This window comes from Stigmatopora argus, chromosome 3, assembly GCF_051989625.1.
Source record: "Stigmatopora argus isolate UIUO_Sarg chromosome 3, RoL_Sarg_1.0, whole genome shotgun sequence".
Lineage (NCBI taxonomy): Eukaryota > Metazoa > Chordata > Actinopteri > Syngnathiformes > Syngnathidae > Stigmatopora > Stigmatopora argus.
Genome location: NC_135389.1, coordinates 19,999,087 through 20,024,900, shown reverse-complemented (window position 1 = coordinate 20,024,900; position 25,814 = coordinate 19,999,087). Strand labels below are relative to the sequence as shown.

The following is a 25,814-nucleotide window of genomic DNA, read 5'->3' as shown; positions in this document are numbered from 1 at the left end:
TGAAATAACGTTTAAACTTTTTAAAAATGTTATTAGTATCAAATTAATGCAAATGAAAATATAGCAGCTGCGCCTGTTTAGTTTTTTTCCTATTTATAACATTTATATCAAATCAAATCAAAATCAAAAGCCTTTATTGTCATCATACACAGGTGCGTATAACGAAATTGGTGATGCTACTCCATAAAGTGCGTTTTTCCAAGAAAAAAACATAAATAGTAATATAAAAGTATAAAAAGTCACATTCCGGCTAGGTGAATTCTAAAATATTGCATATCTAAACTATGTGTCAAAGTGGCATCCCGGGGGCCAAATCTGGCCCGCCGCATCATTTTGTGTGGCCCGGGAAAGTAAATCATGAGTGCCAACTTTCTGTTTTAGGATCAAATTAAAATGAAGAGTATAGATGTATATTACATTTCCTGATTTTCCCCCTTTTAAATCAATAATTGTAATTTTTAATCCATTTTTTCTGTGTTTTTAGTTCAAAAATCATTTTGTAAAATTTAAAAAATATATTTAAAAAAAGCTAAAATAAACATTGTTTTAGATCTATAAAAAATGAATATTCAGGGATTTTAATCCAGTTCTTTTAATCCATTTATAACAAATAAAAATCTAAATATTATATCCAAAATGGTCCGGCCCACGTGAAATCAAGTTGACGTTAAAGCGGCCCGCGAACCAACCCGAGTCTGACACCCTTGCTCTATAGGAAAACTGGTGAGGGTCAACTGAGGGAGGGATTGTATCCCTGATATGGCGGGCGACCAACTTTTCAAAGCACGTCATGATCACAGGCGTAAGTGCAACCAATAGGCCTATAATCATTCAGGCTGTCAATGGTTGGCTTTTTAGGGACAGGGATAATGGTGGCAGATTTCAGGCAGGATGGGAAATCCAATGCCACCATTATCCCTATATGAATGCAACTATCATTAAACATACAGTAGTGCAAAAAATATGACATTGGTATGTTGAAAATGCTTAGATGAATGAACATAACGATCATAAAGTAGTCGATAGTTTATAAATAAACGCAGGTGTTTTGATAGTTGAACACTGCACTCTAGTGGTGATCTTGGATATCACATGTTGCGTGTGTCACCAATAAAATTGATTTTGTTTATAGAAACGTCATAATGTAGTACTGTAGTCTTGTTAATGCTTAGTGGTAAATAATTACACATGAAACACTTCACCCTAATATAGAAGTTTTAAACGTTTAGAAAGAAAATAGCAAATGTGATTCAATTAAATTATGAATGTTAAAAATTTAATTTGTATTTATCTTTTAAATGACCAAACATGGTAACTGGTCCCACGAAGGGTTACGTTCCCTGTAAGTAATGCATGACTATTCTAAGATACGTTGATTGGAATATATTGATATAAGACTAAAAAATGTGATCACCAACCCCGCTCTCCCCTATCAAATAATGTCGCACGCGCGTGACCTCGCACGGCTGAAACAGAAGCGTGGCGAGGAGTATCGGGAGCGCGCATGGAGAGGCTTGCTGACGTCACCCAAGCGCCCTGGCTTGCTCTCGTGAGCTGCTGGCAAAAAAGATGGCAAAATCTCATAGATAACTGTCGAGCTGTTAGCATCTGAAATAGCCTTCAATCACTATCGAATGTCTATAGTTTGAGCCTTTTGGGAAGCCTTGCCCTTTCCTAATGCTAACAGACGACAAAAAAGCTAGTTTATTGCAGAGGTTTTCACCACTGGCTATTGTGTTAGTGGCGAGGGGAAAAAAGGAGAGCTTATTCTTGCGAAATACCAGCCTGCCTCCATATGTCCCATTGGACGTGTATTGCTGGGAATGACAGGTATGTAAACTGCACAATAACGGCGTATCTAAATGTTACGTACAAATCCGCTTAGGAAAATGCTTGTTTTATCGTGTCTTGACTACGGCGGACCCATGTAGGATTATTGGGGAAAAATGTCCCCTTTTGCTGTACAATGACATTTACATAACGTGTCGAGTTGGAGTTAACGTTTTATAACTAAATGACAGACAAGTGTTGAGTTCTTTATTAATTTGTACAAAGAGGGAGTTTTTTTCCAGCCCCCTTCGTCCACTATCATGGACAATCCCTCCTTTCCTCCCTTGCTAGTTTTCACGTAAGCGTCAGCACTTACACAATTCCTTCTCCCATTTCCTTTGGTAAAATGTGACTAGTTCTCAAGACAAGCAAAGACAAACCCAGTCAATAGTTGTTTATTTAATAATGAGGAAATATTCCATAATTTGATAGGAAAAAGGGGTTAGCCGGTACGTTGACGTAACGTTAGCGGCTAGCAAGGCTATGCAGGTTGACTGAGGGGTTAACATGGTGATTAGGCAACAAATTAAATGCATTAAAATACCCATTATATCCCTCAACAATTTTTTTTGTTAAACATCATGTTTTTTTTTACATCTAAAAAAAGTGGCTTCATTGGCAGAACTTTGTTGGGATGTGTATTAATAAAATAAGAGCAATAGCGTTTTTATTGCCTGATTGGAAATGCCCGAGTTTTTTCCGATATGAATCTCAGATACAGACAATGTTGTGTACTTTTGTATTTGTAGTAGTGGGAAATGCATAAACTTCTCACTTATTCTCACTTATCACTATTGCAGGAGGACAAATTTTGCAGTACTGCTCCAATGTGAATAAGCTTAAAACATTGCAATGGCTGAGTGATAAATGTTGATGGCTTTTTGTCAAATTATTTTTTACTAAATAGTGGAGGAAAACTACCAAAAAAATGCCACACTATGCCTAAGATGTCTATGACGTCGTGTTGGCCGGCTGTAGAATATTGTCTTGAAGGCCTTATGTTTGACCATCGGCCCAAACGATACCTAAAGTCGCGATGCGTACAAGACTGCATTTTACAAGAAAGTAATGTGTCACGTTTGGGTCGGTCGTGGAACGTGTTTGGACCCAAATGCAGGGAAGCAATCAAGGGGACAAGGACCAGGTGTGCTCTAACAAAACTTTGAATAAAATGTGGCAGGGCTATCAGGAAAATAACAATGACTTAGAATCAAATAACAAAATCAAACCTGACGGGAAGACATGGGGAGGCGAGGTGGTACATGAAACATGGTAGGGTAACTTGGCATGAAGTAAACAAAGTTGACGATCCCACAAAGACTAACAACACAGGGTTTAAATAGACAGACGAGGGTTGATAACTAAGTACATACCTGATCACATGAGGGAAGGGAAAGCATGAGGGACAATAGGCGAAAAGCAAAGAAACCAACCGAAACCCCAACTAACCCTAAAACAATGTTTATTTTCTGCAGATCGGCCTTGCATTTAGCATCGGCGGCGTCATCGGCTCCTGTTGGAAACGGGACATCTGCGTATGCCGCCTGTTAGTCAAAGTGGGGAGACTTCTTCCATCATGAACGTTGTGCCTTCTGCCTCCAGTTGAACGACCCCAACCGTAAGCACAAATCAGCTAGATCATTAGCACACGTCCAAGGCTATCTTAGCCAAATTTTGCCGCTAGTCTCGCACCTTCTGTTCGGGATAATATGTACGGTAGCGCCCGGTCGGTTGGCAGAAGCGATGCCAACCACAGCGGAGGGAGGGACTCAAGCGGGGGCGTCAATCAAGGAACGGGTCGCTCCCCTCGCCTGCCTCGCTCCCCTCGAATGGGCCACCGGCGCACCAACAGCACGGGGGGCAGCGGAGGCGGTCCTGGAGGCGCGGGGGGCAAGACGCTATCCATGGAGAACATCCAGTCCCTCAATGCGGCGTACGCCACCTCGGGACCGATGTACCTGAGCGACAACGAAGTGGCCCTGGGGGAGCACCTGCCCAAAAGCTCGTGCGTGGCCGTGACCCCCATGGGGCGGCAGCGGGTGACCTACGGCTTGAGGAGCGGCGGCGGCGGCCCCGGAAGTGGCGCCGTAGCCGGGAGTACGCCCAACATCTCCACTTCGGTGCCTTCGAGTGTGGTGCTGCCCGCGGGCTTGATGGCGGGTGACGCTTTGGCTTTCGGGGACCACCACATGGCGTCTACCGTACCTCATTCTTTAAGGCAGGCCCGGGACAACACAATACTTGACCTTCAGACCCAACTTAAAGAGGTATTCTTCACTTATCCAGGGCATAGTATTTATTTTCTGACTTATTCATAACTCCCCCCCCCCTTTTTTTTCAAATTTAGAAAAATCAGTAAATACTGTTTTATTTATTCATTTAATGTTTTGTAAAATGTTAAAAAAATAGCCTGAATAAAAAGGTAAGATGCAATTCTGTTCTTTTTTTACAGTTTTATTCATTCAGTTTTATTCATTAATTTCTTTAATTAAAAACAAAAAAGGGGTATTTTTATATCATTTTTTATCATGTTTTTGGCGTTTTTACGGCCTTTTTGGTGTATTTCCTGTCTTTTATTTATTTAATATATTTTTATTAACATTTTATTTCTTATTTAATTGTTAAAAATATATTTAAAAAATATGATTAATAGAAAAGACTTATAGGCCACACAGGTTAACTTAATAGCAATAATTTTTTTAAATGACCAAAAACAGTAAATTCTTCTCTATCAAAGAGTAAAATGCAATACAGGGATTCAGTCAGAACATATACATGAATAACCTTCACTGATGTAATCTCAAAGTATAATAATTATTGTGTCTCAGGTCCTGAGAGAAAACGAGTTGTTGCAGCGAGAAGTGGAAATCAAAGAGAGCAAACTGAGCTCATCCATGAATTCCATCAAGACATTTTGGAGTCCAGAACTGAAAAAGGAACGAGCGCTTCGCAAAGACGAGGTGTCCAAAATCTCCGTGTGGAAGGAACAATACCGCGTCGTTCAAGATGAATCTCAGGTGAGTTTACCTGCATCACTTGCTCATCATATTCATGGTACATCATTCTGATTATTCCCCGAAAGACTTCTTTTCTTCTTCTTCTCTAAACTGACGATAATTGTAGAGGGAGCTAAGCAGAATGGAATCGAGACAACTATCTTTGTTGTGTCGGGATCCTTAATTAAAAGGGCAGATCTCGCTAATTTGCCCCCAACAAGTCGCGGAATCACCGTGGAGTCATTCCAGTAATGCCCATGCAGCTGCCGGCTAATCAGTGGGTGTTGTAATTTAAACACGTCTGATTTGACTTCGGCCTCCCACGCTGGCACAAATGTATACTCCTAGGGCGTTTTGTTTTTTCCCCCTAATTATATCCGGTCTCTGTTGTCCCCGTTAGTTTACTTTTTGTGTTGTTGTGATTTTATTTTATTTTTTTGAGGCATTTTCCTAGTAATCTGTACACATCTTTTTCCATTCATGGTGTGTTTAATTTTAGCCTAACACTATATTCCCTCAAATTGGTAGTGGTTTGTTTTTGTTACATATATTTAAAGGTGTGATCCTCAGAATATTTTAGGATATTGTAAATTAGGCAATATGGCCTAAAAATAAAATCTCAGATTTTTTTTCACCCAAAAATGGGATTAATGATTTTCCTTCAGATTTGTTTGGACAAATACAAATTGGCACTACACAAAAAATACTCTTCCTCATAGATGAATTTTTTTAAACAACTGATGGCTAGAGTTCCTTATTTGTATAAAAAATACATATAAACTCTATGCTAGGGCATTTGCCAGTGACCAGTAATGGTGTGAGTCGAGAAAGTTTAAAAAAAAATCCATACCAATTTTTAGTCACAAATTATGGGTGCGTGTTATACACGGGTGCGTGTTATACTCGAATAAATACGGTAGTATATTTCTATCTAATATATATTTTTTGGAACATTTTCTTTCATTACTCAAAAGATAAAACGGCAGGCTGGACTACACTGTTCGCCAAAATTGGGATGTATTTTTTTGTTAATGAAACCCCATAAAATATTGCTTCAATTAACGAGTATATTATTTGACAGTTTTTGCCGTTTATAGATCGTAATAGAGGTGTGAACGTCGGACTTTGGTTTGGACGGGTCGGTGTTTGGGGGGCGGTGCAATCACGGCAGTGAGTCAGCGGCAGTTACGGGGTAGGAAAGGCGATAAAATGAGGGGAAGCGAGAAGATAGGCGAAAAGAATTGGATGCGAGAACATGAGAAGGAAGCTGAACATTGTGTACGGATGCCAACGTCAGGAGCGAGCGAAAGAAGTGGGAGAAACGACGAGCGGGGTTTGAAACCAAGCCAGACAGACTTGTCTCTTTGTTCTGCCTTGTGAAAAGGCGTGTGTCTTCAGACCAGAGCACCACGCGGACCGGCGTCAAATGCCACCATCTAGCCCACATGTGTCAAAGTGGCGGCCCAGGGGCCGATTCTGACCCGCCGCATCATTTTGTGTGGCCCGGGAAAGTAAATCATGAGTGCCGACTTTCTCTTTTAGGATCAAATTCAAATGAAGAGTAGAGATGTATATTAAATTTCCTGATTTTCCCCTTTTAAATCAATAATTGTAATTTTCTAATCATTTTTTTCTGTGTTTTTAGTTCAAAAATCATTTTGTAAAATCTAAAAATATTTTTAAAAAAAAGCTCAAATAAACATTGTTTTAGATCTATTAAAAATGTATATTCAGGACTTTTAATCCAGTTCTTTTAATCCATTTATAAAAAAATCTACATACATTATGTCTAAAATGGTGTGGCCCACATGAAATCGAGTTGACGTTAGCAGCCCGCGAACCAACCCGAGTCTGACACCCCTGATCTAGCCTGATTGGGTTTCGCCATTTGCTTTTCTCTGGGTGTGCAATGTCACACCGCTCGCAAAGGCGTCACCGTCAGGCCACATTTCCTCACGTCGTTACTGCTGCTGAAACATTTGTTGCCGGTTAGCATTTGTTAGCTTTGAATCTTTGTCCTGTAAAATAATTTATACTCAGATCAGACAACATACTGTATTTTCTCGCAAATAAGCCGTATTTGTCACACAAAAAAAGATAACTGAAATGTGGATACGGCTTATATGCGCACAATTTAGACTTGATATGCACAAAACTGCAAGGTGATAAAGACAAAACATTATTACGCTAGAGCACGTGTCAAAGTGGCGGCCCGGGGGCCAAATATGGCCCGCCGCATCATTTTGTGTGGCCCGGGAAAGTCAATCATGAGTGCCGACTTTCTGTTTTAGGTTCAAATTACAATGATAGATATAGATGTATATTAAATTTCCTGATTTTCCCCTTTTTAAATCAATTAATTGTAATTTTTTTAATCATGTTTTTTCAGTTTTTAGTTCAAAAATCATTTTGTAAAATCAAAAAATATATATTTAAAAAAAGCTAAAATAAACATTGTTTTAGATCTATGAGAAGCTGACTATTCAGGGCTTTTAATCCATTTATAAAAAAAATCTAAATATTATATCTAAAATGGTCAGGCCCACATGAAATCGAGTGGACGGCCCACGAACCAACCCGAGTCTGACATCCTTGCGCTAGAGAATGCAGTCATCTATTTCAAAATAGAGAAAAGATAAACAGATAAAACGCGAAATCTGTCCATTTTGATCTTCGTTAACTAATTGACTGCCGTTGGATCATTTCCCACTGCCTCACCTTATTTATTTTTTCCCCTCCCGCAGCATCTCCAGATGACCGTGCAGGCTCTCCAGGACGAGCTAAGGATCCAGCGGGACCTGAACCAGCTGCTCCAACAAGACCCCGCCAGCCAAAGCCGAGACCTGGCCCTGGCGTCGGAACCGACCGAAGAGAACTTCAGACGGCTCCATTGTGAGCACGACCGGCAGGCCAAGGAGCTCTTTCTCCTCAGGAAAACCTTGGAGGAGATGGAGATGAGGATCGACACGCAGAAGCAAACCCTGGGAGCTCGCGATGAATCCATCAGGAAACTCCTGGAGATGTTACAAAGCAAAGGTAGATGGCCAAGCTTTAGAAACATTTCTTTTTTTTACAGCATCGCTTTAGCTAAGGATTTTGTATTGCGAGATGCTGATTCCTGGCAGCCGACCCAGCGCGCCTTGAAGTTATTTATGGCCGCCCGGCGAGGGAAAGCACTCGTCTGGTCGTTCAGATTGCAGCTTTTATGCCTTCGTGATGCGTCGGGAAACTATGAGGCTGTCTGTCAAAATGACAAAAACCTTGCGAGTCAAGTTTGATAGCCTGTTTTCATCTCCTGCTATAAAAAAACGGAATATAATGTTCCATTCACTGGAGGTGGGTGACTTTTACAATATACTTAAAATATCTACATAGCCCTGGAGGATTATATGATGGGAAAAAAATGGAGTTGGAACTCAGTAATCACCCGTGACATATCTAATCATGGCAGCCTTATGTCAGTTTGGCAGATAGCTTGATAGCTAGCCGTCCTCAGAGAGTCTTAACGTGGATTGTTTGCAAGCTGTTAATTACACTCCGCTTGAGGTAAATTAAATACACACAACAAATGAAATGAGACACACAGTGCATTCAAATAGGAAATACATTTGGCATTTGGTCCCCCCAAAAATGTTAGTTGAAGCTAATTTACTTTGTACGTTCCCAACAAATCTTTTTTGAGAGTTCTACCACGCTGTTAAGGCCATGATTTTTTTTTTAAATTGCTCTTCATCGTTGAGTACACAGTCTCTGTTATATAAGCAGGAAATTAAAAATGGTTTGTGTTTTTTTTTTTAGGCCCATCTGCTAAAGCGTCAGAGGAGGACCAGGAGCGCACCAGGAGGCTGGCGGATGCAGAGATGCATCGGCACCACCTTGAAAGTTTACTGGATCAGCGAGACCGAGAGATGACGGCGTTGAGAGAAGTAATGTCCTGTTTTAGTGAAGTCTAAAAAAAATAAGACCACTGAAATATAGTCAGTCACTCTCATACCTGTCAACCTCTGCCAATAACTGCCCTTATAAATGATTATGATTCCCCTTACAAACCCCCAAAAAACCTTACAAACACCGTACGACTCGTACGGTGTTTGTAAGGTTTTTGGGGGGTTTGTAAGGGGAATCATAATCATTTATAAGGGCAGTTATCGGCAGAGGTTGACAGGTATGCACTCTCGTCCATCGACAGGAACTTCATCGTAGATACGAGGGAACACCAGAGTCGACCAAAACGAAGGCGTTGCAGACAGTCATCGACATGAAGGTAAGGATTTAGGTTAGGAAGGTGATGTTAGGACTGTGTACACTTGTATTCTGTGGATCAGTTGCTCATGAGATGAATTTTTTGTACCTCCAGGATGCAAAGATCAACTCGATGGACCGGAACATGAGGGACATGGAGGAGGAGCTGCTCATGATGAAGTCCAATGGACTTCTGAGCTGCGAGGAGCGGCAGGAGGAGATGAAGCAAATGGAGGTGTATCGCAGTCACACAAAGTTCATGAAGAACAAGGTCTGAATTTCACCAAGGAACTCTCAATTCTGGGAATTATCCACATTTCTACTGTAAAAATCTGCACTAAAAAATAAAAAAAACATTTCATGAGTGTTGCGTTCACGGTCACTTCAGATGGAGCAGGTGAAGCAAGACCTCTCCAGGAAGGACACAGAACTTCTTGGCCTTCAGACCAAGCTGGAGACGCTCACCAATCAGTTTTCAGACAGCAAACAACACATTGAGGTCCTCAAGGAGTCTCTCACTGCCAAGGAGCAGAGAGCTGCCATATTACAGACCGAGGTACAGATTACCCACTCAAACCACGGCTCGGGTTATTCAGTACACGGCCGTTCCGTCGACTGGCTAAAATGATCTGATCTGAATCACAGCCTGAGTCTTCTTTCTCTCATTTTTCTGGCTAGGTGGATGCCTTGCGCCTGCGCTTGGAAGAGAAGGAAGCCACACTGAATAAGAAGAGCAAGCAGATCCAAGAAGTGTCTGAAGAGAAGGGCACACTTAGTGGGGAGATCCACGACCTCAAGGACATGCTTGAAGTGAAGGAACGCAAAGTCAACGTGCTGCAGAAGAAGGTCATTTCCGTTTCCAGTTTATTATCTTAACACCCAAAAAATTCCAAACTTTCTCCAAGGGCTACAGGCCAAAACTCACTGAGTGTTTCCTCTGCAGATTGAGAACCTTCAGGAGCAATTGAGGGACAAGGAGAAGCAGATGAGCAGCTTGAAGGAGAGAGTCAAGTCCTTACAGGCGGACACGTCCAACACCGATACTGCCCTCACCACGCTGGAGGAGTCTCTCGCTGAAAAGGTACCAGAAGCTATACATTGGCTCATGGAGGTAAAAAAAACAAACATGTTGCTCAAAAAAATGGATGAAAAAGGGAAATAATTGACTCAAAATGGCTGCTCATATCCATTTGTCCCAATGCATTTTTTTTTTTTTATTCCGACCCGATCCATTTTTTTTCAAGTTTTACCATAAGTATCAGATCGTGACATCACAAATTTCCTCCTCAACTTCAAGATTTTGTACAAAAAAAAAATCCAACACATCAACAAGGGCTGGCTCTAGAGGTGACTGTGTAGTTCCCTTCAAAAACAGTGCTAAATTGGCCAAAGCACCTTCTCTCTTTATACCTGGTACTCAATAACAATTAGCATAGGTGAACTCACATCTCTAAACCTCTTGGCCAATCATCTTAAACAAACAAAATTGTGAACACAATACTGTCTAAAACTGTGCTACGTGTGTGTAGTATGTGTCATTGTTTATCTTCAACCTACACAGAGGACTAAAGATGGAAATTAGCCCTCGGCTACAATCTTACATATTTACATTTATATGTTCATTAACGTGCTGTCCCTTATTAAATAAGTCAAACTCAAGATACAGAGTTATCAGGTCAAAAATAGCTCTTAATAAGATCAGGTCGTTTGATAATTTACTCGGCAATTAATCTTGGCAGCCCCACACTGCAAGTTGGAAAATTGGCATCCATTTTGGCTCTTATATAGCCTCTATTTTTGTACAACGATGTCTGGAGCGTGCTTGTTTGATTTCCTCTACCCTTGGCGATAGGAGCGCATCATCGAGCGACTAAAGGAGCAGCGAGACAGAGACGACCGAGAGAAGACGGAGGAGTTGGATTGCAACAAGAAGGAGTTGAAAGAGGTGAAGGAGAAGCTCAGCTTGCTGCAAGGAGACTTGTCGGACAGAGAGGTAATAAACAAGCCTCTCTAAGTTTCGTGGTTGAAGCTGTCTTCCTTTTTAATAAGTTGGAAATCATTTGTTTTCTGTTTTTGCTTGTGTTTGTCCAGACGTCTCTTTTGGACCTGAAGGAGCACGCGTCATCGCTGGCCTCGTCTGGCTTGAAGAAAGACTCCAAATTAAAAAGTTTGGAGATTGCCCTGGAGCAGAAGAGAGAGGAGTGTCTGAAACTGGATAACCATCTGAAGAGAGTAAGATTCATCACTAGTAGACATTGACGTCAATAGAGTGGATCGGAGGTCTATCGTGGCCAATGGGAGAGGAGGAGATGAGATGTTCTTGCTCTGGGAAGGGGATTCCTTCATAAAAATACTTGGTAACATTTGTTTCTCCTCTGTCATTACCAGGCTCAGAATGCAACTTTGGAGGCTCAAGCCAACACCGAGTTGGCAGAGCGGATCAAGCGCCTGGAGCAGGAAGTGGTCCGCCACAAAGAGGATTCTGGGAAGGCGCAAGCAGAGGTGGACCGCCTCCTGGAGATCCTGCGGGAAATGGAAAATGAGAAAAATGACAAAGACAAGAAGATCAATGAGCTCGAAGGGTGGGTCTTTTTTTATTTCTCCCTGGGTATATGATTTTATTCCACGAGCCTTCCTCAAGCTTATTGGCCAAAGAACACTCATTTCAACACACATTTCTAAATTGCAGTATTCAGTGAAACTTTTCACAAGCGCTGAATAAATTGACATGTTTAGCTGGTGAGATGGTTAGCACCGGAATACACAGTGTTAAATGAATACATTTGCTTAATTGCACTTCCTTTCTAATCTAATATCTTTTTAAAACATTTTTCTCTTTTATAATGGGAATCAATCCTTCACCCTAAAAGTTTGGCGTCCAGGTAAGTACATTTTAACCCCCTTTTCGCTTGTTCAGATCATTTTTGTCATCATTTACTGCAATTTCTTTTGTTGCCAAAGCATGACTTTTTCCATTTATCTGCTTATATTTTGGGTAATAAATTTCAAAACTTGTCGTGTCACATTTTGAAGGTCACGAAGGTCAATTGGCTGTGATTTTAAGGAAAAATACAAAAACAAAACAATCTACCCAGTTTTTGTTGTTACTGACATTGCACCAGGCCTGCATGAATAAAATGGCCTTCTTCCCAGAAACATTCTTTTATTCCCCTCTATTACACATCAGAAAAATACATGTTTTTTTTATTAAAGCCACTAAGATTCTTTCCAATGGAATGCACATGATTCTCCATGAGTAATCCTTGTGATTTGTTTTTGTTCCCTGTAGGCAGATGAAGGACCAGACCAAGAAAGTGGCATCTTTGAAGCACAAGGAGCAGGTGGAGAAGAGCAAAAATGCCCGACTGATGGATGAAGCCAAGAAGCGCGAGGACAATATGTCCGAGAGCTCTCTGCAGGTGAAGGTGAGTAAATAGCTGTCGAAAAAAGAAAGAACAATTTCACAATACAATAATACCTTGACATACGAGTGCCCCAACATACGAGAAATTTGAGATATGAGGAAAATTCCGAGCAAATATTTGCCCTCTCCGGGTTGTACTGAATAATGTCTCATTTTAGTATTGAAGATCATAACCACTAGACACTTATTTGATACTCTCTTAGGAGATGGTGACTTAGAACCAATAAAAATATGTTTTTCCAAATCAAAAGCCTTTATTGTCATCATACAGCACTGCGTATAATGAAATTGGTGGTGCTACTCCCCAAAGTGCGTTTTCCCAGTAAAAAAACATAAATAAGTAATATAAAAATATAAAAAGTCATCCTGGCAAGGTAAATTCTAAAATATTTCACAATCTAAGATATTGCACATTGTTATTGCACACCCTGAAATTATTGCACAGAAGGGATTGTGTGTCGTGCTAATATCTAGTATTATATATAGATATTGGATATATAATATCCAGTTTTTGGGGTGTTTTTTCAGAGGCTGGGAACAAATTAATTTGTATTTACTAGTTCATTTCTATACGGAAAGTTGAGATATAAGTAAATTGACATACGAGCTCGGTCCCGTAACGCATTAAGCTCGTATCGCAAGGTATTACTACTGTTAAGTGCGTTGGGCTCCGCGCCAAGAATTGACACGAGTGAATCCGCCCGCAGGACTCTTTACGCCAGAAGTCGGAGCGCATAGAAGAGCTGGAGGAAGCCCTGAGAGAGAGCGTCCAGATCACCGCCGAGCGTGAGATGGTGCTCGCCCAGGAAGAGGCCGCCAGGTGTCTGCAGGAAAAACAGGTAGGAGCCTGCCTGCCGCTCTTTTATCAGCAGGAAAAGCAGCGTCTGGCGGTCATCATCCCTCTTTTGAATTGACATCCTTCCTCTCGGCTGCTCGCCCCTCCTCTTCTTTTAGTTCTTTTGTCATTTTTTTCCTCTCTTTCTTCCTTTCTCCGCTACTCACCGCCTGTCAGAAGTACTCACTCAATGCAATGCATGAGTCCAACCTCACCCACTTAAAGTGGTCCAAGGTACGAGCCCTATACACATACGTCTGTGTGTGTGAGATTTCAATTCAGGGGTGACGCGACACCGTCCGTCGACAGCAACACATTCCGCACGCGTGCAGCCTGAAAGGCGAGAGGCAATGATCTTCTTGGCTTATCAAAAGATGTACATTTGCCATTGAACGCTGTTTTGCGTCGTGTTGGATTTGTTGCTGTCTAGTTGTCATGTTTGTTTACCTGCTGGATGCTTCTAAAAAGTTGCAAATTGACAAAAGAAATACTTTCCGATCAACAATAGACAGCATTAGGTGCACTTGCAATATTTTGTCCTAGGTCAGTATTCCAAATATTTGGTCTAAATAGTTCTATGATTCGGCATTGCAAATTACAAAACGGGCCGGAGCAATATAATATTTAGATTTGTTTTTTTATAAATTGATTAAAATAACTGGGTTAAGAGCCCTGAATATTCCGTTTTTTTATAGATCTAAAACAATGTTTATTTTAGCCTTTTAAAATATATTTTCAGATTTTACAAAATGATTTTTGAACTAAAAACACAGAAAAAATGGATTAAAAAATTACAATTATTGATTTAAAAGGGGGAGAATCAGGAAATTTAATATACATCTATACTCTTCATTTTAATTTGATCCTAAAGCAGAAAGTCCGCACTCATGATTTACTTTCCCGGGCCACACAAAATGATGCGGCGGGCCAGATTTGGTCCCCGGGCCGCCACTTTGTCACATGTGCCTTAGGCTGAATTTTATAAAACTTTATCCCTCTACGTGCCTATTTTCATGTACAATAAAGTGATAAATCTCATATGTTTACACAATTAAAAATGGAGTTACATGTAGGGCAGGGCGATATGACCTGAAAATAAAATGAACAATTTACCATTTTTCCAATGGTCCTCTTCACAGGATAATTGCCAGTTGCTTACTGAAAGCATTAAAATAATAACAGAAGCGCGTATGTGATATGTGAGAAGAGAAAAAAAAAAGCTTCCCTCCTCTGGCCCTTACTTTCATGGAGGCGAGACATGTGAAGAAAAGTGAAAATGTGATGCAATCCAGCCTTCTTTCACGCCGCTCTTCCTCTTGCAATCACATTTACTCCATTTGTGCTGGTGTACCTAATTGTTGTGTATATAAAAGTAGCAAATACCAGGTAAATATAACTTTTACCATCACTGAATGCTACCTCACCCGCCTACCCCGCGATAAATCGGCTGTTCCTGTGTTTTATCCGAGCACTTCATGGTATAAAAAAAAAAAAGATTTTTGATTATTTTTTTGTTTGTATTTCAAGATGGAGGAGCTTCTCGGGGCCATGGAGAAGGTCAAACAGGAGTTGGAGTCCATGCGGGCCAAGCTGTCCTCCACCCAGCAGTCTCTATGTGAGAAAGAGGCCCACCTCACCACCCTGCGAGCAGAGCGCAGGAAACATTTGGAGGAGGTGTTGGAGATGAAGTAAGTGGATTAGGAACAAGGAACAAAGCCAGTTCGGCAGATGGCCAACCACATTTTCCCAAATAAATGAATAAAATGGAAAATAAAAACAAAAATACGAAATGAGGGTCAAAAAAAATCTTAACAAAATACATCTCATCTCATTTTCTGAACTGCTTTATCCTAATTAGGGTCGTGGGGGTGCTGGAGCCCTGAATTGGTGGCCAGCCAATTGCAAGGCACGGGGAGATGGACAACCAATCACGGCTAGGGGCAATTTAGAGTGTACAATTAGCCTGCCATGAACGTTTTTGGAATCGGGGAGGAAACCCGGAGTACCCGAAGGAAACCCACGCAGGCCCAGGGAGAACATGCAAACTCCACACAGGTGGACGTGACCTGGATTTGAACCCAGGACCCCAGAGCTGTGAGGCCGACGCGATAACCACTTGCTCCACCGGGCCGCCCAACAAAATAAATTTGGAATTAAATGCAAAAATAAATATATACTCAAAAGATAAAATGTATCCGCTCCTGTATTTGGTTTTTTTAAAGAAATTTTTAGAGGTTAAACTCAATTTAGTTTTCTTGTTTTGATTCCTACCCCGACAGACAGGAGGCACTGTTGGCCGCAATCAGTGAGAAGGACGCCAACATCGCCCTGCTGGAGTTGTCGTCGTCCAAGAAGAAGAAGACGCAGGATGAGGTGTCCTTGTTGAAGAGAGAGAAAGATCGATTGGTGCAACAGCTAAAGCAGCAGGTAAGAGGAACAAACTCAAAACAGAAAATGCTCCTCATCAATCAAGCAAGCAAGCTACTTCACGTTTTCACAAAGCACACAATTTACAAGGCTGCCTCCAGATATGAAATTATCTGTTCAGCGTTGAAGGTTGTCAGGACGCTCAATTCTTATACAAATGAAAATCTCAGCTAAATTTGACCAAATAATGGACACAATTGGACACTATTTTGCAAATGGGTGACGATGAATCTTTGCATTTTCAGTGTCATTGAAGAAAATGCCAATATGATAAAAAATTTCTCATCCAGACTCAGAACCGCATGAAGCTGATGGCAGACAACTATGAGGATGAACACCTGAAGACGGCCCCCGACCACACAAACCACAAGCCCTCCCCAGACCAGGTAGAGCGATCAACTTCTGATAACAACATAATACTTTTTTTTCTCCTTAACCCATCGCTCGACATTGACAACAGTAGCCGTCCAGTTCATTTCAATTGGGACGACTGGCTGCCAATGCTAATGTTTGAGTGCTAGCGCCGATAATGGCCGCCACAATGAAAGAACTCCTCCTTTCTGATGATGTAGGATTACCGTATTTTCCCGCATATTAGCCGTACCCTTAAAATTTCCTTAAAATCGTTGAATTTGACAATTTCTCTCGTATAAGCCGTCCCCTGATTCACAATTTTAACCTCCATATTCATGGTAGCGAGCAATGGAGTTTTTTTCACGTTTTATGCAAGATACATTTTACTTGAATTTCATTCATAGACGTCAAAATAAATTTTGTTTAGTTTTTTATCTGTTTATCTTTTCTCTATTTTGAAAAAAAATGACCGTATCGGCCACATTGTCCTGCGTTATGGCGTTTCGTGCATGTTAAGTCTAATTTGTGCGCATATAAGCCGAACCCTCGATTCTGTCAATTTATTTTTGCGGCAAATATATGCAAGAAAATACGGTGATTGTTGGATGCTGATACAAGCTAACCAAATGTTCCTCTTTTACGCTGCGCCTGGCTTACATTACGGCCTAACAGGACGATGAGGAGGGTATTTGGGCATAGCAAATGTTGTGCCCGCCCACTTCTCTCTCTCTCAATTTCTGCCATTTTCTTGTAAAGGGTGAGCGTTTCTCTATAAAAGAAGAAAAACACCATCTCATCATTTGTCATTGCCAACTTGCACCTTTTGCTTGTATTGTATCATTCCCTTTTTTTGGTCGTTTGGGTGTTGGTCATCTGTCCAAGCATTTTCTTTCCCTGAGTGTTGGTGCTCATATTCATCTTGGCTGGTTTCAATGGCTTTTTTTATGATCTAAAGATGTCTGCATGCATAAGATGAGTATATAGAAAGGATGCAAAATATCATGATTAGCATGTTTTTTTTTCTTCCAAATAGACCGTTCTCACTTGCTATGGTGGCAGAATACTTCTCTTTTTGCATTGAAATTGACACAGAATACTAAAATGCATATTTGTATTGTTAATCATGCTGGTATTATTTTTGCTTTAAAAAATAAGACATTTTAGAGTGCCATTTTTATTTTTTCCTGAATGCCAAGAATTGGCTTTCATGAAAGCAAATTGGAAAAATGCAATCTGCGCGATATCTCCTTTTTACTCATACTCTTAGTTAAATTGAAAGTCAAAGGAAAATCCCATCAAAATAATAATATATCATATAATATATGATTTTTTTGGTGTGTTTTATGTATCTTTGCTCTTTATAGATGGCACTGTATTGCTTTGACAGGGTACACCCAAGACAAAGACTTGCAATGTATGCAAACGTTTTATTCCAAAACGGTGCATTTTCTTGATTAAAATAAAAACTGAAGTCAGGGTACCCTTAAAAAAAGCCTCTTTTTGGTAGAAGTGTTCTGCCCCCATAAACGACCAGGCCGCCGTTCGCATGGTGACGATCCATCTTTCTGCCTTCCCTCGTCGTCTCTAGATGATGATAGCCCCCGTCGTAGCCCTGTGCCAGAACCGCAGCAAGCTCAAGCTTTACATCGCCCACCTGACCGACCTGTGCCACGACCGCGACCCGAGCATCCTCAGCCAACTCACCCCGCCCGCCCACTACCACCGCAGCGACCCGGACGACTGGGAGGACGAACTCCTGAAGATGACGGCGGAACAGGTACAAGCATCGGCCAGACACAATATAGACACAAAATGGACACTTTTGACCTCATCGTTCCCATTTAGTGACCCAAATGTAGTCAACTCTCTCTCCTACCATCCCAGAAGCACTTGACGTGTACAGTAATCCCTCGAATATCGCGGTTAATGTAGACCAGACATGGCCGCGATAATCCAAAAATCGCCAAGTAGGGTCACCCCTATTATAACTACCTTTTTCCCCCTTCAGGGCTGAGTCCTACTAGCAAGAGTGGCTTCCGCTAACGAGTTTCAGCGCAGATTTTCACATTTTTAGGAACTTTACATTTAAAAATAAATAGATAATAGCATAAAAACATCGAGAAGAAGTCGCGATAATTGAGGGAAAACTCTAGACCAGTGCACTCAGAAAGTGTTGTTGGCTCATAGAAAACTCGCCCCAAACAAAATGCATGCTAAATGCTACAAGCTAGCACCAAGCTTGTTAGCCTGTAAAAATCCAGAAATAAGTTGCTTGCAGGGATCAACGCGAGGGGCACGTTGTGGTCGATATGTTGCCGACGATCTACTTTCCGCTGTCCAGTTGGAGAAAGAACTGGAACTCTGTGAGAAGGAGAGCGGCGACTTGCAGGAGTACGCCAACTGTGTCCTGCAACAGATCGCCGACTGCTGCCCGGACATCTTGGAGCAGGTCGTCAACGCCCTGGAGGAGTCGTGCTGACGCGCCAGAGGAGTCCAGGTTTTGTCCGAGCGTTCGCCGGGGGGTGCTTTCCTGCCCCGTTTCCATAGTCCCCAAACCAAATGCGTTAGCTCCCTCGTTGAGAGGACAGCACAATTGTCAATCAAACAATTTTGCACTGACATACTTTTACTGGGCATAACGTGGAACGTCTAAGGTCAAACACGCTTTTATACATTTAAAAAAATGATCAACTTTAGACTAAAAATGAGAGATAGATAGAAATAATATATTACCAAATGAAAATACCAATGTATAGCACCCCGTGAGGAGCACTTTGGACCCCCATGTCTTGACCAAATTGGATGACCTCTTTGACTTTTGACCTCTTGACCCCCAAATTCAACCCCTTGTCATATTCCAAAAATATCTTGCAAGTCGGACAATAATTCCTTTAATCGTTCCTGAGTTAACTCGAATTTAAACATACAGAACCAAATACATAAGTCACCTTTTGGCAAATCTAATAAAAATACTCTGGTTTAGCCTTGTAGAAAACTCTAAAGTACGTTTTGATCTGTGCATTTCCGAGGTTTGGGTAAAAAGTAAATCTTGAATACCATATTAGCCTGAATATAAGACAGTGTTTTTTTGCATTCAAATAAGACTGGAAAAAGTGTGGGTCGTTTAAAATTCTAGGTCTAGAAATTATACCCATTCACAACGCCAGATGGTGCCATATATCTTCAAAGTGAAAACGGAACACTTTGATGGTTAATGCAGTTATTTACTGTGTTAAAACAACAAAATTCCAATTGTTGTTTTTTCACAGTAGATTGCTTCATTTACATTTAAAAAAAAAACATCAGTCATTCATTTTCACGTAATTGCACTTTAATTGACATAACAATAATAACAAATAATTTAATGTTCAGATATTAAAATGTGGTAGACAGTTTTTGCATGATTTGAATGAGGCAAAATAATTATTTATTTTTTCTCTTGAATATATGATTATAATCATTTGTTTCAGATCAGGTTCCGTCATTACTTTCTGTCTAAAAATTGAATTTAGTGTGCAAAAAGTCTTTCTTTCAAACTTGAGTTTTGAAAAATAGAGGGTCGTCTTATATTCGGGACAATGCGGTAAATGACCTCTTTAGACGTTCCACTGTCTTTGGATTCACATGAGCACAAAATCTGGAAGTTTACTGCAGGTGTTCCTCAAAAGCACACTTCTGGTTCAGGCCTCGGTCTTTTGAAAGAAAAAAAAAAAGGGCTTTTTGGGGTTTTCGCTCGGGACAGGAAAGCACTCGGTTTTGCGGTTGCCAGGGAGACCGCCAGGCTCCGAATTCCTTCCCCGCTGGGAAAATAGTTTCAACCGAGAGCTGCCGATCTTCGGGATTATAGACTTGGTCAGGCTTTTCTGGCTCAGGGTAAAAAAAGGGCCTTAAATCCTTTTTAAATGAGTCATTTTATGCTTTTTTCCCCTCACTATTTAAAAGGTGTTTGACTCATTCACTGCCATTGACGGCGATAGACGTCCAATCTGTTTTGACTCTCCAAATCAAAACGGATTGGTCGTTTTTCGACGTCAATGGCAGGCATTGTATTTCTGTACAAAACAGTTAGAAAAAAATATGATGGCCCCTTTAATGTAAAAATGAGAGAGAAGGGCAACGAGAGCATTTAAAAAAATATCTGGTAAACTATCAATGGTTTTGCACATGGCGTCCACTTGTTATGAGGTATGCAATGTTGTTGTTTTTTTTGTTTTGTTTTGAGAACGTTCTAGTGGCCTTGGAGCATGCAAAGGTTGGGGTGATTGTGGGGGTGCTTGAGTAACGGACCTAGCCTGAGATGTGTGTTTCTCTCTATTGGTGCTAACGAGGCATGATGTAAGAATTTGTTCCTGTGGTGGAGGACCAGGAGGGCCAAATTTAATCCCAAAAAGTCATTTTTGGGCCAATATTTCATCATTTCAGTATATTTATTTACTTTAGTTTTTGGTTAAAATTTGAAAAAATATTTTGGATTTGACTTTCTCTCAGTTTTAATGAGATAAGTACACATTTAAATTAATAAATGGGGAAAAAATGCCCCAGTACCCCTACCAAATGAGTTAAAATATAGATATGTTTTAATGTATTTTTATTTTTTGGAATAGATAATGGAAATTGGCACATAGAAATAGAAGTGAGTAATTAGAAATAAATTGGATCGGCACTATCATAAGCACTAGTATAATAAGAGGACAAAGGGTCAAAGGTCATAGAGGTAAAAAAAAAATGGATTCATGAAGTCATGCAAAAATAGTTATTATAAAAATAAATATTTAATTATAATTGAAACGTGTGCCGAGTGTCATTTTGTAGGGCAAACTTGAGACTAACTGGCGATGAAAGAATAAAAAGAATACGTTTAAAAAAAAAGTCAAAATACAAATAGAAATTTTAAAATAGAAGTAGTACATGAATACATTCTAACTAAATATTAAAATGGAAACAAATGTTAATCTAAATAGATGGTCTCCAAATAAAAATGGAATTAATAAATAATGTGATATTGACACATGAAATGATCCATAGAATTGATTATTGCTTTATTAAATTTGGGCTCTCCTGGTCCCTCCTCCGTGTTGTGGTTTATGGGGCGTCAATCCAAAGTTCTCAACTCCGAAGAATCCCGGAAAAAAACGTGTTGAAGCGACCGAATTGGCCAAAAAGTGAAAAAAAAAAAAGAAAAAAAAATGAAGCACGTGACGACGGCTCCCTAATTTTGTTCTGTGATCCCTTCAGGACTTTTTTATTGGACTTTTTGTAAATAACCTCATATTTAACACGTGCTGTGACACAATCCAAGTAATCCAGTGGGCCATGTCGTGCATTATTTTTGTTTTGTTTTTCACGCCGCCCTTAACTCTTTGTGCGCCATTGACGGTGACAGGCGTCCAATCGTTTTCATCCCACTATGAATTTTAATGCATTTGTCACCAGTGGACATCCAATCCTTTTGAAGTGGGAGCCAATGAAGGAACATTTATTGGATTGGACGTCCGTAAATCCTAGCGACGTGATTGGATGGACGCTGAATTCATTTGTATTGGATTCAAATGGATTGGACGTCTATGGCCGTCAATGGCAGCCACCGCAAAAGTCACTTTTGCCGTTCCGTATTTTTCGGAGATTTCAAATAGGACGGGAAAAAAATAAAAAAAAACAGTGCTGTTGTCTACTTTTGTCGGCGAGACAAAATGTGAGTGTGAGTTCTGCAGAAATATATGAATATAATGCATAGATACGTATGTATAAGTGTTAAGTGTGTGGCTATACGTTGAATATTGGCACACAATCCCCAGGCCAGAGACATATTTGTGTCATATCGTGATGGGGAGAGAGTCTTTTTTTTATTATTTTTAAATATATTTTGGTTGGATTTTTGGGAGATCACGGTCTTTTTTTTGGGGGGTGCGATTGGCGAATGGGAAGGTGGCGTGAAAGTCTGATTGGCCCGTGTCCGTCCCCGCATTTGCCTTAACGTCTGGTTTCGTCTCATCAGGAATTCATTTTTTTTTCAAATTTTATATTATTTTATCAGAGGAATTCCGTCGTTTTGGCATTCGTCAACAAAATGTGTTTGGTGCGAAAACAAAACTAACGTGGCCATGTTTGTGAGTTGTTTGGGTTTTGTATGTATGTAAATAAATAAATTATAAGCCTTTTTTGCCATTTTTTTTTTTTATATTTTGTCTTTTTTTAGGGCAAATTTTGGATTTTTGTTTAGTTTTAAGTTCTGGGATTTATTTCTTCCAAAATTTTAATTTTTTTAAATGTAATTGTTGTCTGCTTTAAATTTAATTAATCTGAATATTTTTTTCATTGGGTGTTTTTTTTGTTGCTAGAGGTGAAAATATGTAAATGATTAACATATTTTGGAAATTGATATTTTCATGAAAAATACAAAAATTCAATTTTTAGTTTGAAAAAAAAACAAAACAAAAAGCCCCCCACCAGTTTCAATCAATAGAAGTTAAAATAATTTTTTAAAAAGATTGTTTACTGCTTTTTTATTGATTGAAAAACTTTTTTATTCATTTTGCCTCACCAGTTTCAATATAAAATAATCACAATTAATGAATATTTTTTTTAATGATTGGACGCCCACTTCCGTCAATCTCGACCAATTAAAATGAACACATCACCTAAAACGCACCCCCAAAAAACACAGGAGATGCAAGTGAAACATATTTACCATCTTTATTCATAAATATCACTACGTTATGAATATAAAACATCTTAAATTACTGTTATGTTCTCTTAAACAAATACTCGGAAAATTCCACCAAATTGTTCTTTGTCATTGTTGTTGCATAAAAGCCTCGACGGCCGTCAATCGCAAGAGAATCTTCCTCGTCTCGTCTTCTACACATTTATCCATAACTTCAATTTGAAGTACAAAAATATTCCATCCCCCAAAAATATTGCTTTAAAAAAATAATTGAAAATTCCAGCAGCTACGCCGGCTTTAAGTATGAAAATTCCTACCTATTATGAATTTGTGATCAAAATGGTGCTTTGCAAAATGCAAAATTGGTGCTAAAGTTGCAAAAATATGCCAAGTTATGATTAATTTATAGAGTTATAGGCACTATTGTGTGGGCGAGAGGTAGCCAAACGAGCGTACGCGTGATTGAGTCGCTTCAGCTGAGTTGGGATTGGTCGCCGGTCCATCCTGGGCCCGGGCGACCGCTCGATCGAGCGTTTTGGAATGTGTGAAGAACCTGTTTAAAAGCCACACGAATCCATTCCGGAAGGCAAGGAGCGGGATTCGAACCCTGAACGTTTTGATCGCGAGGCAAATGAGTATTTCAAATTGACTTTACAAGCCTGGCGGGCCATCGGGCTAAAGGCGTGCTATCAAAAGAGCGGCCCATTTTGATTCCTTTTCTAAGACTCTAGGTTCAAGTAATGTTAAAAATGGGCTTATCATAGCAAATTTTGGTCATAATTCCTTGCAACACTTGTGGGAACAACCCTAAATACATTGGTATTTTATTATAAAAATAGTTTATTTTTTAATTAAAATAAATATTTGTTTAAATGGTTACCCCAAAAAAAATTGAAGGTGATTTTTAGCTCCGCAATATTTCTAATCTGCCCATCGATTAACGAGCAATTCAACGGCGACAGCCCGAAATCCCCGAGGCCTCGGTGGGCGTCCATTTTTTTTAGCGGACGCGGTCGCCGTCCGTCATCTGCCACAAACCCAGGTTCAGCACTTTAAGGCACGGCAGGCGCGTGATCCTCTCCAACCCCCTCTTGGTGATCTTGGTGCAACCGTACAGGTCGATGCCCGTCAGCTGCGTCAGGTGCTCGGCGATGAGCTCCAGCCCCTTGTCGGTGATGCGCACGCATTGGCCGATGTTGAGCGTGGTCAGCCGGTGCATCTGGCGCACCATGCGGTCCACGCCGTCGTCGCTGACCCGGCACGAGCACAGCGAGAGCGAGCGGAGACGGTCCAGGCCCTGCGCCACGTGGGCCAGGCTCTGGTCGCCGATCTTATCGCAGAAGGACAGGTCCAGCCCCCAGAGCCGCGGCGAGCCCGCCGCCAGGTGCATGACGCCGGCGTCGCTGATGTTGTCGCAGGAGCGCAGGTTGAGGCTACCCAGGCGGCTCATGCGCGCCAGGTGGACCATGCCGGCGTCGGAGATGCCGCCGCAGAAGCTGAGGTTGAGCACCTGGAGGCCGCCCAGACCCTTGGCCACGTGCTTGAGGGATAGGTCGCTCAGCTTCTGGCAGTCCTGCAGGGTCAGCTTCTCCAGGGCCAGGCAGCCCTTGGCCGTGCCGTGCGTGACGCCGGCCAGGTGCCCGATGCCCACGTCCGACACGTGGCGGCAGCTGCGCAGGTTGAGGCTCTTGAGGCGCTGCAGGCCCCAGGCCACCAGGAGGAGCCCCGCGTTGCTGATGTTGCTGCAGCCGCCCAGCTCCAGGACCTCCAGGCCCTTCAGGTGGCGGGCGATGCGCCCCAGGCTGGCGTCGCCGATCTGCTTGCACAGGCTCAGGTTGAGCACCCGCAGCGACGGCAGGTCCTGCACGAAGGCGTGGCCCAGACCGTTGTCCGTCAGGTTGAAGCAGCCGCACAGGTTGAGGTTCTCGATGCGGGGCATGCCCTGGATCACGTAGCTCAGGCTGCGCCTCAGGCTCAGGATCTGGACCTTCTTGATGCCGCGAGACTGCAGGCTGGGGAAGAGGGACGGGTTGGCCCGCCGGAGATGCAACTTGGCTTCCACGCCCCGCCACACCGACTTGTGGTAGGACGCGTCTCTCCACGCCGTGCACACCTGCGCCACGCGTCCCTTGTCCTTTACGTCCAGGTAGCTGAAGATGATGGCCAGGATCTCCGGGAAAAGGCACGAAATGTGAGTCTCCATGACGAACGTGAGGAGGAGGATGAGGAGAGGCAAGAGGAAGAGGAGGTGGAGGTAGGGGTGCGGGTGGGGGGAGACAAACAAAGCTGCGTTTGTTAGCTAGCCCGCACTAAATGTTAGCGTTCCTCACTGGAATTCGATGCAAACCAGTCCATTTCACTCTCCTCTCGTTCACCTTCGAGTATGAAAAAAGGCAGAAAATGACTCCTGGAGCGGGCGCGCAATATTAAGCAAGCCGGCTAGGGAGGCTAACACTGCTAAGCCAGTTAGCATACGGTGGCTAAGTGTCCCGCGAATCTTCCTCGAACTGCGTACCCTGTAGTCCGGTTCATCGCTGCCCCAAACACGCGTTTCCTCTAGTAGAAATATATGAAAAATCCCACTTTGGGCGTCGAGGGCTGCCGGAACTGCGGGAGCTCCGGGGGCATCTCCATTAGCCGGCCCGGACCTCTATTGACTAGAGTCGGTTAGCTTGAAGCTAGACTAGCCGCTTAGCTAGCGACACCGAGTGGAGGAAAGGGACGCTACACTCTCACGGTGGGTTGTTCATGTAAATTGCTCATAACGAATACATAATATGAATGCATATTTTTATTTTAGCGGGGGAAACATGGAATTATGGGTTAATTGCGAATGTGGTGTGTGGCGTATTGCAAATGGGTAAAAACAGCATCAGTGTGTTGATGTACCAAAACTAAACAGAGAGGCAGTATGTAAGCATGGGTTTGCTAAACTGCCTGGAATAACAAACGAAGAAGACAGACTCATGGGGGGGCACGCTAAGCTAATTATTAGCTCACCTAGTAATTGCATTGCTATTGTTGCGAATGGTAACCACTGAA

At 41.6% G+C, this 25,814-nt stretch overlaps 3 protein-coding genes across 18 annotated transcripts in view; 2 read left to right on the top strand and 1 right to left on the bottom strand.

Moving 5' to 3' along the window:
- Positions 1 to 1,477: 1,477 nt before the first annotated feature.
- Positions 1,478 to 19,081, top strand: LOC144071601 (ELKS/Rab6-interacting/CAST family member 1-like). Of its 4 annotated transcripts, XM_077596843.1 has the most exons (22): positions 1,478 to 1,830; positions 3,306 to 4,097; positions 4,659 to 4,847; positions 7,571 to 7,862; positions 8,625 to 8,752; positions 9,016 to 9,090; positions 9,184 to 9,339; positions 9,457 to 9,624; positions 9,747 to 9,914; positions 10,012 to 10,149; positions 10,921 to 11,061; positions 11,160 to 11,300; positions 11,457 to 11,650; positions 11,939 to 11,950; positions 12,358 to 12,493; positions 13,200 to 13,331; positions 13,505 to 13,561; positions 14,855 to 15,015; positions 15,607 to 15,754; positions 16,045 to 16,140; positions 17,697 to 17,885; positions 18,450 to 19,081. In XM_077596843.1, the coding sequence occupies exons 2-22, from the start codon at positions 3,540 to 3,542 to the stop codon at positions 18,585 to 18,587; spliced, it is 3,417 nt and encodes a 1,138-aa protein (XP_077452969.1). In that variant the 5' UTR covers positions 1,478 to 1,830; positions 3,306 to 3,539; the 3' UTR covers positions 18,588 to 19,081. The 4 variants fall into 4 exon arrangements, 3 of the variants coding, with proteins under 3 accessions (XP_077452969.1, XP_077452970.1, XP_077452971.1); XR_013299676.1 differs by lacking the exons at positions 13,505 to 13,561; positions 18,450 to 19,081 and adding an exon at positions 16,781 to 16,865 and having other exon boundaries at positions 17,697 to 17,842; XM_077596844.1 differs by lacking the exon at positions 13,505 to 13,561.
- Positions 19,082 to 22,782: 3,701 nt separating this feature from the next.
- Positions 22,783 to 25,719, bottom strand: LOC144071445 (F-box/LRR-repeat protein 14-like). Its single transcript, XM_077596582.1, has one exon. It carries the CDS (start codon positions 24,973 to 24,975, stop codon positions 23,773 to 23,775), a length of 1,203 nt encoding a protein of 400 aa, XP_077452708.1. The 5' UTR covers positions 24,976 to 25,719; the 3' UTR covers positions 22,783 to 23,772.
- The window catches only part of LOC144071444 (genetic suppressor element 1-like), a 45,996-nt gene continuing 44,882 nt past the window's right edge, over positions 24,701 to 25,814 (top strand). For 3 of the 13 annotated variants that reach the window (XM_077596570.1, XM_077596577.1, XM_077596565.1), the window contains exon 1: positions 24,701 to 24,963. The gene's annotated coding sequence lies outside the window, so the exon portion shown is untranslated. The other 10 variants (XM_077596569.1, XM_077596572.1, XM_077596566.1 and 7 more) reach the window with 4 other exon arrangements.

Bases quoted from the DNA above. Each gene is read 5' to 3' on its own strand.
- LOC144071445 (XM_077596582.1), bottom strand. From the start codon at position 24,975: ATGGAGACTCACATTTCGTGCCTTTTCCCGGAGATCCTGGCCATCATC.
- LOC144071601 (XM_077596843.1), top strand. From the start codon at position 3,540: ATGTACGGTAGCGCCCGGTCGGTTGGCAGAAGCGATGCCAACCACAGC. The intron at 12,494-13,199 runs GTGAGTAAATAG...ATCCGCCCGCAG, and splicing joins AGAGCTCTCTGCAGGTGAAG to GACTCTTTACGCCAGAAGTC. The intron at 13,332-13,504 runs GTAGGAGCCTGC...ACCGCCTGTCAG, and splicing joins GGTGTCTGCAGGAAAAACAG to AAGTACTCACTCAATGCAAT.